The 20399-nt window shown below is 36.1% G+C and overlaps 1 protein-coding gene across 5 annotated transcripts in view; it reads right to left on the reverse strand.

Annotated features, from left to right (window-relative positions):
* The window catches only part of DIAPH2 (diaphanous related formin 2), a 194053-nt gene that overhangs the window by 128277 nt on the left and 45377 nt on the right, over positions 1–20399 (reverse strand). For all 5 annotated transcript variants that reach the window (XM_027880856.1, XM_027880855.1, XM_027880854.1 and 2 more), the window contains one exon: positions 1111–1212. In XM_027880856.1, coding sequence (XP_027736657.1) covers positions 1111–1212 — 102 coding nt within the window. The remainder of the gene's footprint in view (positions 1–1110; positions 1213–20399) is intronic.

The following is a 20399-nucleotide window of genomic DNA, read 5'->3' on the forward strand; positions in this document are numbered from 1 at the left end:
AATAAAGTCTCATCTTTATGAATGACATCTATATTACTACTGAAACAGATCTATTCAGCCACTAGAAGACTTTACCTATTATTATTTTGGCTTTTATAACCATGTATGAAGAGCTGTACAGCATTTACAATTGGATAAATGATACTTAAAATATTCTAAAAAAAATCCACATCAAAAGGGTGATGAAGAGCTGGGCAAAGAAAGAAAAAATGCCCTAACTTTACCACTTTCTAGGATAGCTGAAGTTATACAAGAGACAACATATAGTGCAAAACCTTCAGAGGGGAAGTTCTCAAAGTAATTTGATCTCAGAATGTTATGAAATCTCAAAAGAGCCCCATTCAATAAACTATAAAGTATTAAACACGGGTGGATTAGCATAACACTTGAATCAAGTGTTCTATATTCAGCCTAACTATTATGGCTGATTATCCTGCACCCATGTTTTCAAAACCTGAAGATTTATATCAGTTATGTCATAGTTCATTTTCTGCTTAAAAAAATGTGCTCGTAGACGTGGTAATAAAAAACGCACAGATTTGGTTTTACACACTTATTTGCCATGAGTATAGTTGGACTAGTGACATTTTATGGTATTTCCAATTCAAATGAAAAGAATTCATTACTCTTAAAGATTGACTTCCTTCCATAATTAAAGAGAGAAGAAGCAAGTTAAATGAAAGAGGTGGGGCTATTTTCCTTACAATTTATAGGAGCAGTATTTGCACTATTTAGTTAGCCTATTTGGTAATATTTTTCTCTTTAAACTTGTAACTTCCACCAAGCTCTATTTCTCCATTACTCTAACCAGAAAGGACCTAGGAATGGCCTGTCCACCCCAACCAATAAAACCTATCAACACTATGCCTTGGCCAAACTAGTGATCATCATTTAATTACACTTTCAGTGTAAATCATTTTTTCCATTTTACTTTTTTTAATTTTTCCCAAGTTGTCCAGTGAATTCAAAATGTGTTTAAACACTTCTGAACTTAAGACTCATTTCAAATTAGCAGTTTTTAGAAAAAAAAAATGGCACAAGAAAAATTAAGAACAATCATGTGTGTATATGCTAATTAGATATTGACCTAATGCATTTCACATCACTTACATAAATTTTGTGCGGATTTTCCATCCAAAACTCTTAATTCTTTGATCTTTTTCTTTGACTGTGCTGCTTTCTTTTCTTCCGATTCTTCTACCGGTTTCTTGGCTGAAAAGAAGGTATTTATTAAATTCTGATTCATTATTACAACTGTTCAATCTTAGCTAATAAAAACTCCATTAGAAAGCCACATCAAAGCATCTTTAGAATCAGTTCAAGGCAAACTGACTACTCCCTCAACCTCCTGTAAAATATCCACAGACACATAGCAAATTTCCAAAAGTAGAAGGAGCATGAAATAAAAATATGACAACGACCAATCTTTCCAAGTACTACCAAATAATATTTATATATTTTAACCCACACCATTTCACTTCAGCTCCAGTTTATTCCAAGCACTTTTAAAAATGCAGGGACTTGGTGTCACTTCAAAGCACACGAGTGCCCTCTGTTGATATATTAATAATATTAATAAGTTCTTCATCCCAAACCAACAACATTAGTAATTTGATATTTATCACACTGAACAAAGGTATGTTTTTACTAATTATTTATGTTGTCAGTGGTAAAGAGCAAAACCAACTAAGAAAATAGCATACCTTTTAATTGATTTCTTTGAAATTAGCAATGATCACTAGACTTTATATTCAGCACTTGAAATTATATAGAAAGAAATGTGGTATTGAAGTACCTAAAATATAAGCTGATTTCTTGCATAATTTAAAATAGTCCATTTCCACAGAATTTTCTTAAGCATTAATTAAGTAAACCCATTAAGAAGGATTTATTTCCTTTTAAATATCACATAATATATTTGGCACTGAAGGAATAGAATCTGAACGTGCTTAAGAGTAATTGAACTTAATGAATATTTTAAGTCATTCAAAAGTAACTAAAAAATTGGAAAGTCAAATTAAGAGGAAGTTTCAAGCAGACTTAACACAGTTTTCTTCTCTGAGCACTGTCTTCTGTTGTACTATAATGAGCTATCATGGGTTTCTCCTAAGAAAACATGTTAATTTTTAGTGCAGAGAATAAAAAGAAAACCCTCAGTTTCTACCTCTTATAATAAAAAAAAAAAAAAAAAAAAAAAAAAAAAAAAAAGAACATAGAAAATAGATATTTGTCTCGCTACACACATTACTACTTGTAAAACATCTGGCACCAAGCAATTCTATGGGTTTATAACACTGAATAATTAGTTTACCTTGGGCATTTTTGTACCAGAGCTAACTAAGCCAGTACCAAACAGTTCCCTCATTTCCAGCTACCACTAAATAGTTTAAAGCAGGAAAAGCTAAACAGTAAAGATGATTGAAGAAGAAAGCAACACTTGCTCTCCTCTTGCCCTGCCATTTCTCTGCAAGCCTAACGTGACCAGCTGGCTTGGTATTTGTAAAAGCACAGAGCTACACATCACCAGATAATCCTCAAAATTCCCACCTGCACTGACCCTTTAACTAGAATGAGCTGCCATTTAAAATTCTAAAGTGACACTACATCAAGTAATCAGATCCTTATCACTAATTGTTCTCAATTAAACAAGGAAATAAGACCAGGTGCTCAACAGCACAAACAAAAAAACACCCAAGAGTGAAAAATTAGTTGTCCCATGAGAAGGTAACAAGCATTATGAGCTGTGTTACATCAACAGGAGGTACTGCAAAGCCCGGATTTGTGTCTACTGAGACAGATGAGAAAAATTATTCAAGAAGATGAATGACCTATTCCAAATTCAATCTTTTTAAGAATTAAAGCCTCCAGATTTCCATATATGACTGAGTCTAAAGTGTTGAGCAACACACACCCTCACAACGCACTCAAAGAGGACTGGACTTTTCACAGTAGCTAGGAACCTCAAAGACCAGCCTGTTCTGTAACCAGCAAATGACAATAAATACAGATATTCCAATGTGTAATCATATCAATCCTGTGGCTTGCAAAACTGTAGAGGTAACAAAATAAAAAAGAAAACAAGAGTAAAAAATGTTTTTGTTATTAAATGTCACCTCACACAAAGGAAATTTTCTTCCTACTCTGGTAATTCACACAACCTGATCAGAAACAGTGAGAGAAACACCTTTGTGAGCAAGAGTTCAAGGGCAAAGGTGTTAGACGAGCCCAACGTAAAACAGGTTTTAAATTGCACAGCTACTACAGTGGTTTGGGGTGTAAGCACATGATATTTCATACACACACAGAGGATGGGCTGAGTCACAACGCACAACAGTAACTTTGCCTGTAGAGGGCAAAGAATCAGTTGTCCTTATTACCTCTCCTCACCTGTATCGAAGGTGCACTCCTCTAGTGGATGTAAAACTAGGAACCACATTCAGAACACAGAAGACACTGTTCAAAAGTTTTACAATAAACCACAGCTACTCTTACCTACTTAAGCCTGAAGGGCTATAACACCATCAGTTATAAATAATCCATTTTCTTATGTCTGGAATAATTTTTTTTTTCTATTTAAAAAAGCCCAGGGAAGATGTTCCTTCCAAAGGTTCTTATCTTTCCATGCATGAGCCTTCAAAGTTAACTTCATGGCTATTCACAAAAATCAGAGAAGCACTAGAACCAGATGCTTATGTGACTGCACTAAAGTCATGATATAGCACGAAGACCAAACTTACCAATCCAAAACTCATAGATAGAAAGAAACATTTTTAAAATTTTTAAATTAGACAACTACTAGAATTTCCCCACCACTATATGACCCACACTTGAGCTGGCATGAAGCATCAGAGCTATACAAAGCCATGCTCTTCCCTCTTCTATCAGTGACTCTCTCCCTCTGATCACACAGTTCATTTCAGCAGTGAGTCAACTGTGATAGAACCATGGATTACAGAATTATGAAAAATAATTAAATTAATTAAAAAGATACTTGGAACTTCACAGAATCAACAGACTATTGCTGCCCAACATCCTAAACCTTGGTCAGATTCTCCCTTCACAAGCACCTGTTTAAAGATGAGGCACATTTTGGTTGGATGGCACAGAACCAGAGGGAGAGATGAAAGAAGGATTTTATAGCAAACAACACAAGGTAGTTCAGGAAAGCAAGTCGAAAAATCAATCTGGAAGCTCAAGCAGCTCTATTACTTCATACAGGCCTTGAGTTTAGTGCTGTGATTATTCATCAAAGCACTTTGATAATGGGACTGACTTACATCTTCATTCTAAATCAGCATTTTTTTAAACCAAGTTCTTACAGACAGCACCCAGACCTGGTCACTATCATACCCAGGTTTCCATAACAAAAATGGTCATATTTTAGAAAGAAAGGGGTAGCAGAGAAGCAACTTCCTTACTTTCTGACCCAAACTGACTAAGCAATAAATCACTGAGAGCAAGAGCTCAGCTCTCAGCTCTGAAGCCTTATTCCATGGAGTCCAATTCCTCCCCAACTCCCTGCTGAGCCATCCACATCCAAGCACCCTGCTGAAGTTGGCTTTTCTTCTTTCAGAACGTGACAAGCTTTTTCCCCACCTTCTATAGTCAGCTGTTTCTCCTCCCAGAACATACTAATCAAGTTTCTATCAGTCCTCCCCTGAATTAACAGCCCCGGAAGGATGGCAGAATCCTCCATTAAGTGGCTAAGCCCGTCCAGGTTCTCTAAGAAGTCATTATTTGCACAAGTGACTTTGCATCTCCTTCCAAATTGTCAGCAGAGAGTCCAGAAGTCCAAGTATTTCATCCCCACAGGAAAGCAGCATATGAGCATATGTATCAGAAGAGTTCAGAGTCCAAAGGGCCTCTCAGGTTGTCCTCAGATCATCATGTCTGGGATAACAGACACAGCTCATGTATGTCTGCTGTGTTTAGGTAAAGCATTTTTAAATACCCTACCCTACATCTCTGTGCTTCTCCAGGATGGTTAATACCATTTCATACAAATTTATGTAGATGCATATTTGGATTTACATATGTGTTTGGAATAAATATGTACATACACAAACCAGCACACATACATCTGTGGATTTTTTGCTTTCAAGAAATAGAAAAAATTCTTCACTTGGTTGTTTAAAGTGATTTCCCCATTCATTTGGGAGGAAGTAAGAATCAGGAAAGCATTAAAAAAAACCCCAAACAACAATTAATAGTCACTGACATGGCAAAATAGCCACTAATACGCAATTATCTCTCACCAGTTAGACCTGTAGAAGGTTTTGGCTGGGTTTACTTTTCTTTATAATTTATCTCAAACAGACAAAAGAGGAAGGGCAGCCAGCATGAGAAAGTTAAGGAGAACACGTGCAAGCTTTAGCACACACGAAGGCCAGAAACACAGACCTAAACACCAACATTACATAACTTTATTTTCTAACTTGGAGTTCTATTTTGTTAAAAACATATTTGTTTATCAGTGTTGGAGGAAAAAGCTGATGCAATGTGCTGCAAGGGATTGTTTGCTGTTCATCTGACATTACCCAGCACATGTGAAGCTCGAGGGTGTCCCTTCAGTGACACCTTCAGCTGGGAACTCATTTAATCCCACTGAACGTGCAGAGCTTGAAACCCTTGGAACCCATTCAGGGTATACTAAACAAAATGTTATAAAAGTTTAAAACACATTAAGCAAGACTAATGATAATCGTGGCAAAGAACATAGGAAAACATGTTGAAATACTTTAGAGACTTAATTAAGAAAAATATTCTACCATCACTACTTCTGTAGCAAAAAGAATAAGGATACACGGTTCTTGAAAATTATCATTTCCCACTTGTTCATTAATTCAGCTACTGAAGAGCTTTAAAAGTAGTCTTGACAAATTTTTAGAAATATACATGATTTTACTTAATGGTATTGAAGCTGGTAAGCATTTTACCATGAGCTGAAATGTCCAGTTCATATAAAATTCCTTTTTTTTTTTTAAGAATTTTAATAAGAATTAATAGCAAAAACTGTCAGTCATGAACCTGATGAGAATGAAAATTAAAGGAGATAAAAAGGAGAACTTTGAATTACAGTGTGGAGAAAGCAGAAATTTAGGTGAACTTTAGCTTCAGCCTGCCTTAACCTTAGCCTTAATCTCCAATTTCTGTCAAGTCTGTACACACAGTGAACAAAAACATCCTTATATCGTCATGGGAAATGAATGACTAATTTCATCTTATTTCCATCTGGCAAAGGGTTTCCCAATTGCATTTACTAGTATTTGGCAGCAAAAGTAAACATACAAAGGAAATTAATTGCTTTGTTATTCCCCTTACCCAAGAAAAGAACTATGGTTAGTACAGAAGTATAGGATAAAGAAATTAAGTGCACATAGAATTGCAAGGGGTGTAAACTACACTCACAAGAGTGGAGTTGAACAGCTGAAAGTAACAATTACAGAGTTTACTCAAAAAAACCCCAAGTGATACAACTTAGTACAAAAATGAAATAATGACCTAGGAAAGCCATTGAAGGTTTGGAAAGTAATTTTTAGCACAAAAATTCAGTAAATTTTCTTGCAACATAATGAAACTTCTTGAAGCCTGGCTAAATTGATGATCCTGGGATGCTACTGATTGCTTTTTATTTCCATCCTGTTTCTAGAGGCACTCAAAAATGGAAATTAAATTCAAACAAAAGACAAGAGAGAGAAACGTAAAATAAAGTAGTGTCCAATCTGCACTTGCTCTTTTTCCTCCCCAGTGCACCATCAGTGAGTGTTGCCCTCTCCCTGACACATCATTTCCACATTCTCATGGAGAGGTGCAGCAGTGCCCAGGGTCTGGGCAGGGAGCACAGCTCTGTGTTAGCCTGGGAGCTTCCACCAAGCACTTGTTTCAGTGAAGTAGATGAAACATGTCCAAGCTCTTGTGCCAGGCAACAGAATGAACTCTGACAAAGTTCCCTGTGCTCAAGACAAATTACGCAAATGACCTGTTTGATTAGCAAGAAGTGCAAATGTGCCCATACAATCAAAGAATTTTTAGAAATCCTCTAAGATCATCAAGTCCAATCATCAATCGGGCACCACCATCACGTTCACCACTAAACCACGTGCTCAAGTGCTATATCCACATGTTTTTTTGAACACTTCCAGGGATGGTGACTCCACAACTTTCTGGGGCAGCTTGTTGCAATGCTTGACTACCCTTTTTGTGAAGAAATTTTCCTGATCTCTAATCCAAACCTCCCCCGGCACATCCTGAGGCCATTTCCTCTTGCCCTGTCACTTGTTCCCTGGGAGAAGCATCCTGAATTTAATCAGGCATTGGAACAGCCTACCCAGAGAGGTGGTGGATCCACCATCCCTGGAGGTTTTTAAGCAGAGATTGGATGTGGCCCTTAGTGCCATGCTATAGTAATTGGAGTCAGATCAAGGGTTGGACTTGATGATCTTGGAGGTCTTTTCCAACCCAATCTATTCTATGATTCTATGATTCTATGAATGAGCAGAGCCTTGACATTGGCAGCAAGTCATAAGACAACAGAGCAGGCTAAGCAGAGTAGGGACCAACCAGGTATTCTCTATCCAGTCCTGTATCCAATGAAACCAGAAAATACCCAATGGACCCCAGAAGGGGGGCTCTGGGAGGGGTTCCAGTTCACACAGCTGAAGCCACTCTCTCCAGGATCACATCACCTTTCCTGGAGAACATGTAGGTCATGCAATTCATGAACTGCATAAACTGAGATTGAAGTGGTTGGGTATCCAAATTCATTTAGAGTTTCCACACTGTTATTTGGTGTCTAACTTTGACAATGAGCAAAGCATTTCCCCAAATATCCATAGATAAATGCAAGAGCATTAGCAGATGCCAGACACGCCTCTTGTCAATTCAGGCAGCAGCTGTGGGATCTCATGTTTATTCCCAATGCCACCTGGCATTTTTCAGTTCACCTAAAATCACTCAGTTACCAATTCCTGAACTAAAATTAATTAAGCACTCCTGCTGTCACTCTGTCCTTTCTGCAATCAGAAGAGCTAAATACCTGGTACAGCATTAAAAAAAATAATTATTACAAAGCAAGCAAGGAATTGATCTCAATCTTAGTTTGAGCTCTTAAGATAAAAAAAAAATAAAACTGGGAGGAAAAAACATGGAACCTCTTGCAATCTTGTATGTTTTTTGCCTAATTAATGTAATCAAGCTGAAGGAAGTGGCATCAACCCAACAGATTATGCTCTGTGGAAGAATAAAAAAGATCATAACTTAGCTTTACAAGTTAGGGGTTTTTTTAAAAATAGTAGGGGATCTCCACTCCTATTATTTATTCTTATAATTGATTGCTATTATATTTGACCACCACAATTAATGACTACTATTAATTTACCATGAAATATTTCTGTTCTATTAAAATTGCCCTAAAATTTCTATAACTGGTCAAATTTTCAAGCACACACTGAAGGTCTGCAGCAAGAACTCGTGCAGCAGTTGGAGAGTTAAAGGGGACTTAATTAACTGTATTGTGGTGGCTTTCAGCTTTCTATCAACAGCTTGAAATTAAGTTGATGTCTGGGCCACAAATGTTTTATTTAAAAGAACCCAAAAAGCTGAAACAGACAAACAAAAAAAGGCACAAAAACCCCCAAAAGACAGTCACAGCCGATTTTGTCCTCTTCTACTTATTGCTAACGACCAGTCTAAAAGATGTTGTTTTTGCTGTAAGATAGTAAGCAAATATTAACAATTCATCACAGGTAAACGGTCACAGAAATACAGATGAACATTAGAAATCAAACAAGGGCAGGCAAACAAGGATTAAACTGAAAATATCCTCCATGGGCCTAACTTACTGTATTGGAGCTGTGCTGTAAGAAGCTGGAATAAAAAGCCAGTAGCCTTTTCCATGAGCTCTTCTCTCCCATTTTCTCTAAGAAGACTGACATGGAAGAAAGCCTCAGGATCGTGTAACCCCATTCCTCCCTTGGCCACTGCCACCACATCAACACACGTGACCCTGCACGTGGCGGTGCTGGGATCAGCTCCCAAGAGATGCTGATCCTTGGGGGGTGTCCTGAGACGTGGTAGGTCTTTGCAGCCCGTATATTAGTGCTTGACTAATGAGCTTGGTCACTGCATTTTAAAACTAATATAGTAAGTTTTTATGTGGGTCACAGAAGACATTTGCCTGTGAAAATAAAATGTTGCCTACAATAGCATTTCTAATTTAAACAGTCACATGTCCCAGTTATATTTTTTCCTCTGACATCAGGCCACCATCAGCACAAAACTGTGAGACAGGATAGCTATCATGATTTCCTGGATTCCAACCGAAATACCTTTTATCCATACAACTTCCAATGGTAAAAAAAAAACCAAAAAAAACCAAAAAAACCCCACAAATACAAGTCTCAGGAAAAAAAAAAAATCAAATGGCAAGTCATAAAACTGCTATCATATTTTATCAAGATTCTAACAAACTCATTTCTGTTGTTACTATGACAAGTCTAATAAATAAATATCTTGTAAATGAAGAGTTCACCCACTGTTTGCCCTAATTAGGCCTGTAAAAGGCTCATCTTCCCCAATAAAGACATCTAAGGAAATCACATTTTCCAAAGGAACTTTGCAAATAACAAAACTAAAAAAAAATCCCAAGATCCAAAAAACCCTTCACACAGTCAAGTTAAATAGATATTGGTGTTTAATGGAGCAGACTAAAATGTTACTAAAAATGACATGATAAATTGATTTCTTCTATCACTGTGATATTTGACATTTAAAACTCCTGACTAAATATTTAAAGTAAAACATCTCTAATTGCACATTTCATTATCCTCTTCCTTCTTAAAGCATTTCTCTACCATGAAGGCTTTAAATAAATATACATGAAAAATTCTTTCACTTGGACATATCTAATTCCCAAACTCCTCAGTTTATTTACCATCTTCAAGATCTACTGTAGTTTTTTGAGTGTTACGTGGCACATCCTGCCCATACACTCCGACCTACAGTAAAATACATGATGTTACATTTCCACTGACTTAGTACATAAAAGATTTGATTTACTATTTAGTAAAAAGACTTCTATACTCCTACTGATTTAGAGTATGAAAAAAATATTGGTAATTAGCTAGTATTTATTATTTTATTAAGCCAGGAGGATTCAAAAGGACGCCTTCATAGGCATCAGGTCCAAAGCAGAACTTCATAGGGTAAAAGGATCATATTAAAAATAATTGGGAAATTATGTGCTTTAATAGATTTCCATTCATTTCTATAACCAGTACACAGTGGCCTGTGAAGCTGACTGGTAATCACAGCTTTGATAGTTGATAAATATAAATAGGGATAAAAGTTCCTATTTGTAAAATGTTGACAAGTCTTCCACAAACAAATGTTCAAAACGGTGGCTCTGTGGTAGATGGCATCAAACAAATCTAATTAGCTGCATGTAATCTATACTCAGCAGCCCTTTCAACCTAACCATACATCAACACAAGTGTTTTAGCTCCATGTTGGTGATGGTGACAAGGCTACTGCAACCTTTGGAGCAGAATTACTTGGTTTTAACCAGACACATCAGAGGGCAGTGGCTTGTTTGGAACTGGCCCCACCACAGCCCACGCTGTCACAGGGAAGATGCATTGCCCATTGTCACCATCATTCTGACTAATGATCACTCCATCTAAGGTCATCCCAGTAGTTTCAATATACTGTGACAGTGAAACCTTTCTGAAATATTAATGTAACTCTCTGAGAAACAAACAGTAATGGAGGCATTTGGTGACCACCAAAACTGTGAGGTTTCCCTCAGTAAATGGTGTAGATCCACTGACACTTATTGGATAGAGGCCAGGAGTGTCTTTTGTATATCATGTATAGTTTTAGTCTGTCCCTGTGGCCTTTATATTTAGTTTCTCTGTATCTTCAAATTAGTTATGAAATTCATGAGACTTGCAAGGACAGAAAAAGTAGGCAACAAACCAGGAAGATGAGAAGCAGTAGGGTTAAAACACTGGAAACCAATACAATGGTTTAAAATATGGGGAAAAGCAATGGCACAGGGTATGAATGCTGAGAGATCATGAGTTCACTGAAGATGAAATCCAGTGAAGACTACTATGTGTAAAGATGTCATCTCTGCATAAAAAAAAAAATGTCAGCTGCTAGAAGCTTGGAAATAGCACTGTTTAATTGATTCTATGTACATAAAGAGACAGACTTTTAACAAGTATTAACATGCAGACACTCTTTTTACTAAGGATCTGTTCTCAGTCACCTGCTGAAGATAAAACACAGGGCTCAAGCAGCCTCAAGACAGCCCTACATGGCCGTGTATGTTACTATCACCTTTAAGAGATTTACCTTGAAAAAGCTTTCTTGCAGCCCAAGTATCCCAAAGTGTTTTTCAAACACCCAGGTGCCCATAAAACACATGGGCAATGATTATCTGCCTTTAAGACATACAAGATAAATTACTTCCACATTACAGGATTAGTCTTAGGGGACCTACCAGAGTACTAAATTAAGCCTCTTGTATTGTAGCAACTAAAAATAGTGCAGAAACAGTGACCAGTCTTTCACCTTCACAAACATTGTCAGGTTCCACTGTTCATCTCAGCACATTCTGAGAATACATAGAGACAGAATTCACAGTATATTCTAAATTTAGCAGGTGTAACTTGCTTACCTTTATGTTACCAAAATAAGCGAAATTTGGCTAAGATGACTCATAAAGAAGGCAGCATCTCTGTGCTTAGATGTAACAATAAAAATTTCAAAAGGCAAACCTCAAAACTTATTCTTTTACTACCACTCAGAATATCCAGCTTAATAATAATTCCACACTGACTTTGATCATGTGGACCTTTTGCTTTTAGAAAGCCTTTAAGCCATAAATTTCTTGTCACCTGCCTTTTCACAGTGGAAAATTATTCTGCAGTACTACTCTAAAATAATTATATTCCCACATTGCAGAACAAAAAAAGGTATCTGAAAGAATGAAGTCTCAGAGAAGTTTCAGTTTCTCACAATTGTATATGACACACAATAGTCACACAACAGGCATGAAATTACAACTTCACATCCTTTAGAAATTAACAACTAATTCAATAACTCAAAAAAATTATCAGCTTTTATCTGTGCTAATGCCTGTGAACCTATTATTTGTAATTTCTCAATGAATTCAGAAACTTAATAGTATGATTGTTAACTTTTAATCCCTTAGACAGCTTTTTAACGTCTCTTTCTGCAAAGAACCTTTTTTCATTTAGGTAACAGAACTATCCTTACTCTATGTACATATGGCAGAAATTCTTGAAATGGCAGAATATTTCGTTCAAAGCATTATAACAGCACTACAGTTGAAACAACTATCATCTCACATAAGGAATCCATGTCAAAAGCAGATAACATTCTTTGGGGTTTTTTGGGTCAGCAACAAGGAAAAAAGAAACATTTTTGTACATAAAACACACGGAGGGGGACCATGTTTTGTAAATACAGAATCAAGTCAGCACAGTGTACGACTGGAACTAGGCTCCAACTCAGACACATTTTGTCAGTTCTAAAAGAGGAAAAATTCCACATTCTAGTTCATTTGATACAAAGTACATTTAGGAAGAACTGTAGTATGTGCTAACTACAGTTCTGCTGATAGATGCAGAGAACATCCCTTTAATAGAGACTTAGAAGAACTATTTAACAATTAAGACCATATATTTTGCTTTTAACTACATCTTTGTTTATGGTGGGGTTTTATTTATTTAAACAAATACACTGTTATTCCTAGAACTCTGCTGGAAGCTTTCAGGATAATGAAATACAGGTGCATAGTCTATATAATAATCAGTACAAGCTCTCATTGTAATTAACTGATCTGTTCTCTATCCTTTCCTCTAACCTTTGTTTAAACCCTTCTTTGGTTGGGTCACCAATTCATGGACAACTTTCAGCTGAGGAAGCTGCACTACAACATTCAGCTTTCCAGTAGTAACTACATACAGAATTTCCTTGACCAATATTGAATAAGTTTCCAGAAAACATATTTACAGCTACAAACAACAGTTGAAAAGGTAAAAGACATTGTTTTAAAACCATCTTCCACAGAACTACAGAACATGGGTCTAGAAGTGACAAGTGATCATCTCTCATCATCCCTGTATGTCATGTATGTATGAAGATATAATTTCTCACATGTAAAAGAGAATTAAGAGAGTTTAGGAAAACTGCCACAACAGATAATCTTAACAGTTTACCTAACAAAAAATTACTATAAAAACCATGGAATGGACTACTTAATTCTAGAATCATAGAATGGTTTGGGTTGGAAGGGACATTAAGTATCACCTGGCTCCAACCTGCTGCCATGGGCAGGGACACCTTCCATTAGACCAGGCTGGTCCACGTCCTGTCCAACCTGGCCTGGAACATATCACGATGTGAGCTTGAAATGAAATATAATTTTATAGTATCTAACTTAAAGTCATACAAAAACATGCAGTTGCAAAAAAGAAAAAAATACATTAAGAAGAGTACTTTTTATGGGTTGTTTTTTCTGAAAATAGAGAAAACATTTTTTTCAGTCTACTATTTTTATTTATTCATTCAGAAGGGATTTTTTTTCCAGGAATACAGATCTTTATTTGTTTAAAAACAAACAAAACCCGCTTCTTTTTTCAGTTCAAACACAGATTCTTTTTTCAGTTCAACTTCTGAATTTCTTTTTTATCCAATTCATAGAAAAAATACTCTCTGTAAGAGCATTATAGATCAAGACTCCTTCATGAATGTATTCATATTTCATGCTAATTAGTCTTTGTACACAATCCCTTTCCCTGGTATGCCAAGTACATGTGTCTCTGTCCTCAGCTCCTCGTTAAATGTGCTGTAGTTTATTTGAGCACTGCATCACTGAGACTCAAACAGACATTTCGGAATACAAAACTGTCTTTCTTCCTCTGCTGTATTTTATCAAGCTGATACTAACAAAAGCTCCATCTCTCTTGGAGAAACAAGGCAAGTAGTAGGTACAGAATTTACCGAGTACTAACAGAGTTATTGCACAGAATTCCAAACTTCTGGAGTGTGTGCATGTGGGTGACACACATTTTTGTGTGTATGACAAGCAGTGATTCTTACTCTTCTCTAATAGGAATATGTGAGACAGACATCAAATGTAGGAAAAAAAAAAAACAACCAATGCCTTCAAGAGTTCACCTCTCCATGACTTCTCTTTATAGTCACAACTCATTCTTCCACCTTTCCTCTTCAAGATTTTATTTTTCAAATTCTGAGAAGTCAGTTATAACAAATTAATACATGAATTTTTTAAGTTACCACCTAAAATATAAGGCATCATAACTAAGACAGCTCAGTCATACCATTGTTATAAATACATAGAAGAGCCCTTTTAAGAAAATACATGGCTGTTCTCACTCCAAGTCTACTTAAATTCTCTTTAAATTCTACTGCTGAAACTTTTTGACAAAGTTACTAATTTAAACGTGCAGAAAAGCTGATCAGCAGGGGCTTCATTATTAATATTTTTCAGAAACACTTTTGGTTCCAGAGATTTCTTAACCAAACAACGATTTTGCAGCAAACACACACAAATCTGGAAGAGCCTTTATGAATCCAGCACTGAAAGTGGCACTAAAGGCTGGTGCATTCTCAGGGTGTATCTGCAGAACTACTACAGTCACTAAGTAACCCGTATGATTTATTTCATATCCTTGCTCCTCCAGGGAGAAGACTAACTTGCTCTAGTGAAGTTCCAAAAGGGTTAAGCACTGCCAATTACACTAAAACTGAAGGAATCACCTGCACATTAGAGCATTTGACCTGGATTCAGAACAGATAAAATGCTGATTCTGAAAATGAACTCCATTTCTGTAGGGATTGTGAGCAATACATTATGCTATATCTCAAAGCAATCAATGAATAAAGACAGCAGCTTTCAAATATCTCAGACCTCAAACTATTTCCCACCTGTCTCTTAATCTGAATATCATTTAATTCCCATACAGACGGTTTCTATTTGATTTTCTGAAGCTGCAATTATTGCAGTTCTTTATGTAATGCTGACTAAGACAATATCCAGACTTCTCAATCCAAACCCTCTGGTAGAACAACAATGCTCTGAAAAAATACTAGCTCTGCTGCACACAGAGAGAGCAAGCTCCAGGAATAATAAATTGGAGATCTAGGAAAACTGTCATTATTTTTCCCATTTATGACTATATCATAAGGCTTCTAAAAGCAAAGTATTAAGATACATAATCAAAGTGTAATGTGGACTGATATTTCCACTGAAATTCCTGTATTTGTCCAACTCTATGGCACGATCACTCTGAAAGTATTATTTATATAAGATTTGACAGTAAAATAAGTCAAAAATGGCACAGCTGAGATAAGCATAACTTCTGAGAAAGACTAAATAGATTTAATTTGTTTGTCTGGGATATTCTTCATTCACTGTCACATGGTAAAAATAACTCCATAGTCTCAAACCATCAAGTTTCAAACTTTAAAAAGAAGTTTCATACTTCCTATATGTTTCAAAAGAAAATCTTAACAAAACATCACTGTTTCCTCACATCAGACCACCAGAGACAAAACTTGTGGCCTAAATATTATCATCATCAAAGTAATTTATGAAAAGAAAGCCTTCATTTAGTCTCAGTAATATTTACAACAATGCCATCTGCCCATTTCATCATACAACACTGTGCTTTATCATATAGAATTAGTGTCAAATACAATCAACACAGAACTCTCAAACACTCCCAAGTAAAGCAAATAAAAGACTTTGTTGTTACAGTGTTTTTTAAACACAAATTTGAGGGTGAGTATTCATCTTCTGATGTCCTTGTAGCAACTAAGTAGTACAATCACTAGCAGGTCATACCAACAGGACATCTACTGTACATAGTATGTTTTTTTCAAAATAAAATACATATTCTTTGTAACTCAATGTTACAAACTGCCTTTCACATAGAAAGGGAATTAAGTTATTGAAAAGGAGAGTGTGCCAGAATGCTATTTGAAATAAAATATTAAGAACTAAAATTTACAAACTTTCCCCCCACAATTGGAAGTTTTCCTTTGTTTTGGCCCCTTCGGAATGCCATTTTATTCCTTTTGTGATGTGGTGAATGTAATGGGCACTGATGCTCTCAAAATAAAAGACACACACGCCCTCCAACAGGAGCAGGTGCTGTGAACAGCCACCAGTTGCACAGAGGTTTCCTCATATGAAAAAAAAATTACACAGGAACATACATGCAAGGAATTCTTGGGAGGCCTCATTTGTCATTCTCCTGAACAATAGCCCAGCTGCAGCCAAACTACATGAATGCTTCTCGGGATCAGTTTGGGAACTCTGCTGCTCTGTATCATTGTTGAAAGTTTATAAATAATCTTTAACTACTAAGGAGTCCACTGGTGTAGTTAAGCATCACTACCTGATGCAAAACTGAACACAAAGAACATTTGTCTTTTTTTTCTCCCTCTTCTTTTTTTTTTTTTTCTCACCCCCTCTTGATACTTTAAACATAGCAAGACTGGGTATCATTATCAGGTGCAAATTGCCCCGACACTTCTGGGCACAAAAGCTTTTATTTAATTAGTAATTATATACAAATATTTTTTTCCATTAATCGAGAAATACGTTCTGATGCATTTACGATGATCATTGTTTAAATAACTCTAAGATAATCAAATAATCAAAAAATGCATACAAAATATATCAAAATACAGAGATAAATATATAAATCTATACTGGATGGTAAAAATTGTGGGCATCACTTCATTTAAACTACACAAAGTTGTTTCCATCCCCAAGTTTGACAGTTTACCTATTGGATAAACACAACGAACAAGGAAAGCAAAGAGTGGAAAAAGGCTAACTAATCACTCACTCTTTCTTCTTGATGGTACTTGAATTTATTCTGTTGTTGAAAAAAAAACAATTTTAAATAAACTGAAAGATGAAAATAAACCAATCTGCTGTACGTCTGTGTCAAACAGATCTGAAGACTGATGACCTAAGTGTGCAATCTGAGTGAAATTCCTCTAAGACACACAAAGACTTAGAGACCCTAAACTGCACAGCTGTATCTTCATCTGCTTTGGATTCCCACGTTTGAAAAGGAGAGGGAGAGGAGGGAAAGTAAACAAACACACACTGCCTGAATTAATCAGAAGACCAAGGGAGCCACCTGCAGTTTGCAATCCAGAAGCAAATGCATGATGAGTTCATAGGTTTTTCTCTCTTTCTTGTTAGCAAAGCAGTTTAGGTAGTTGAAGTAGTACAGCATGTCTGTGCTGAACAGTAGAGATTTCTGTATTAACTGAGCCTTGCTGTCTCACATCTACAAACAGAGCTGTGGTAAATGAAATTTGGCCAAAACAGAGTCCTTTAAAAGCCTGCAAACATTTAAGTTCTCTGATGAATTTGATCTGGGCTTCTCAGCATACCAAATTAAAGCCACTTTTTAAAAATACTAATGGTTGATTTTCTTATTTATAAGTTACAAATGGAAGTGAAAGCAAATAGTTTTCTTTCAACTATAATGGTGCACTGACCTCATTCTTTGGCTGCTACTTATCTGTTTACTTTGAAATAGCTGAAAAGTAAGCGAAACAAAAGTTTTCTCCCCACTAAAAATGTTATTATGCCAAGCTAGAAGGAAGGGCTGATGAAGAATGATGCACTTTTGGTAATGTCATTTGTCAGTCAAGAATAACAGTGAATACAACCTTTGTAATATCCACAGAGAAAAACTGTACAAGTGTAGAATCAATCTTGAAATATTGCATCACTGCGATGGCAGAATAAAAACTTGAAAGCTGCATTTAATGCATGCAAACCTAATTATTTCAATTAGATGTTTGAAGCTAAAACCTTCATTCTGATCACAGGAATAACATAATCTGCTTCAGCAGAGTAACTGGTCACAGAGGGGGTTAAAAATAAAATTCTTGTCAGAAAGACATACCTGTTAATTAGGGAGGGCAAGGGAAGGAACAAAAAGAAACTGATTTTTTTGAAGCCAGACTGTCTGACTCTGCCCACTCCTCATTATCTGGCAGAGGTATAGATTAAAATAGTCTAAGTGTTAAACCACAACAATAAGTTACTCTAGACATTAAAAAAAAAACAAAACACAACACCAAATTAACTAATTTAACAAAAAATAACACACTACCTTTAAGAATGCGTGGTTTCACGGAGGAAAAAATTTACACACTATTTTCTTCAGGATTTCAAAAACCATGCTGCTTTATATCAAATGTAGAACACAAGACAGTACCGTTCCTAGCCAGGTTCTACATTACCTTCTTGCAGAAAGGTCCCTTGCAAAAATTAAAATTAGAAGGTACAATAAGATTCGAAAGACAAACTGCAGTGAACATTCAATGGCTCAATGAGAAACAGCAACAGGGCTTCAAAAAAAACTCACTCAAGGCTGCACATAGGTATTCCACATGTGAATGTAACATTAATATCTCCATGATGCTAATGAGTAAGAGTACACCATTCACTTGCACATGGATATTACAGAATTAATATGTTATTAGTATCAAAAAATTGTGTTTAAACCAGAAGGGTTGTTTCAATTAAAACCTAACAAAAATACACTGATTTGTTCAACACATGTGAAGAAACTAAATATACAGAGTTATGCCTTTGCTTTTGCTGTACTATAGAAGGTTTGGGGAAGAAGAATAACTTCAATACTGAACAGCTAAGTTGTTCAAACTTTATGGCATGTTTTCTTAACAGTAGAAAATATAAGGTATAATAAGGTGTTCCTGTGGATGCCACAAGCAAGGGCAAATAAAAGCTGGAAGTGGGTGGGAGTAGCAGCCCACCTACATACCAGCCTTTAATTCACTGCTCCAAGAAAGCTGGCATTTAGACCTCAAATGCCATGTACCCACAGAAAGTAGGTGGCAATCAAAAGACTACTGCAGCTCGAGTCTTAATGATTCACTGTAATTAGAATGTAGACATCCAAGCACTTTAAGGCAGAAAAGGAAAACATGCAGAAATTTTACCAGAGCTGAAGGAAGTCTTGCTAAGATACCCCAATCAACAGATGCAAACAGAAGGTTCTAGTCAATGATCTACCAGCAGAAATAAATTGTCAATACCTTTTAAGAAATATTTTGTTCATGTTTAGTTCAGTTATAGCTGACATGGAAGTTAGTATTTTGTCCTTTCTCACTCAAACTCCAATAACGTGAAAAACACAACTCAGCTATTAAGACCTTGCTTCAATTCTGAAAACATATCAAAATTATTATTGAATTGTATTTTAGAAGTCTAATCATAAAGAAGCAAGAGAATCCTGATCGAGAAGTTTTCCCTTGAGGCAAGTTGGATGGATAATGAATTCTATACTGGAACAATCCCAGTAGTTACAGACTATTATGTACTAATTACTACCTTTACAGATCTACTGTACACATAATTAATTTCTTCAGAGCACTACTATCATTCTTGACTGGCAAAATACACAACCTAAATTACAAGAGCCAGAAATTAACATGATCCTTCAGGGAGAAGGCATTAACTTGCTTTGCAGTGTTCTGCAATTAGACTATCAATCAAACAGTGAGAAGTGATTTTGATTGCAGCAGGCCCCATACATTGAGTATTGTCACATCTTGGCAAAGTTATCTCAGGCCCCAAGCATATGATGTGTCACAACTTGTCTACAGAGTCATAACATTTCAGTCCTTTACTTTTACCTGTTAGCAAACACTTCACCACACAGTTCTACTTATATTTAACATTCCAAAAATTCAACACTAACATAGGGAGCTTTCTGACATCTTATTCCACAAAGCACTACATACATGACACTGCTGCTGCTGTTCTCATTCCTCACAGTGGTGGCCAAGGATAAAATCTGATGTCAATTAAAGGACAAAAGCAAAGTCTGATAAAACAATGCTCCAGCTGCACAACATCACATGACCTGCTTAAATTATTTCAGACTTGCTTTAAGTAGGTTCTTGCCAAGAACACCAATGTTTTAAACCATTAATTTTAGGTGATGGGGTTTTTAAGATATTCTACAGAACTGCAAGCATACACACCCCAACTCTACCAGAAACAAGTAGACCAAGCTTCCTGAGATAAATAACCACATGGGATTAAGATACTAAGTATAAATTCTTGTTCAACCATTAGAATATTTCCCTCCAAAAGTACCACTTCCCAACAGCTCTGGCTGCGTTCCTTGAAAACAAGTAGCACTCAAACAGCAAGACAACTCACAGTGTAGAGATAACCAACATTAAGTTATTTCTGGAGTATCTAAAAACAATACTATGTTAGGTGAGAAAAATACACAAAGTTTTGTTCTCATTGTGCCAAAGACTCATGAATAGAATCC

This window comes from Empidonax traillii, unplaced genomic scaffold (genome assembly GCF_003031625.1).
Source record: "Empidonax traillii isolate 1590-97213 ecotype Southwest subspecies unplaced genomic scaffold, ASM303162v1 scaffold76:size1281806, whole genome shotgun sequence".
Taxonomy (NCBI): domain Eukaryota; kingdom Metazoa; phylum Chordata; class Aves; order Passeriformes; family Tyrannidae; genus Empidonax; species Empidonax traillii.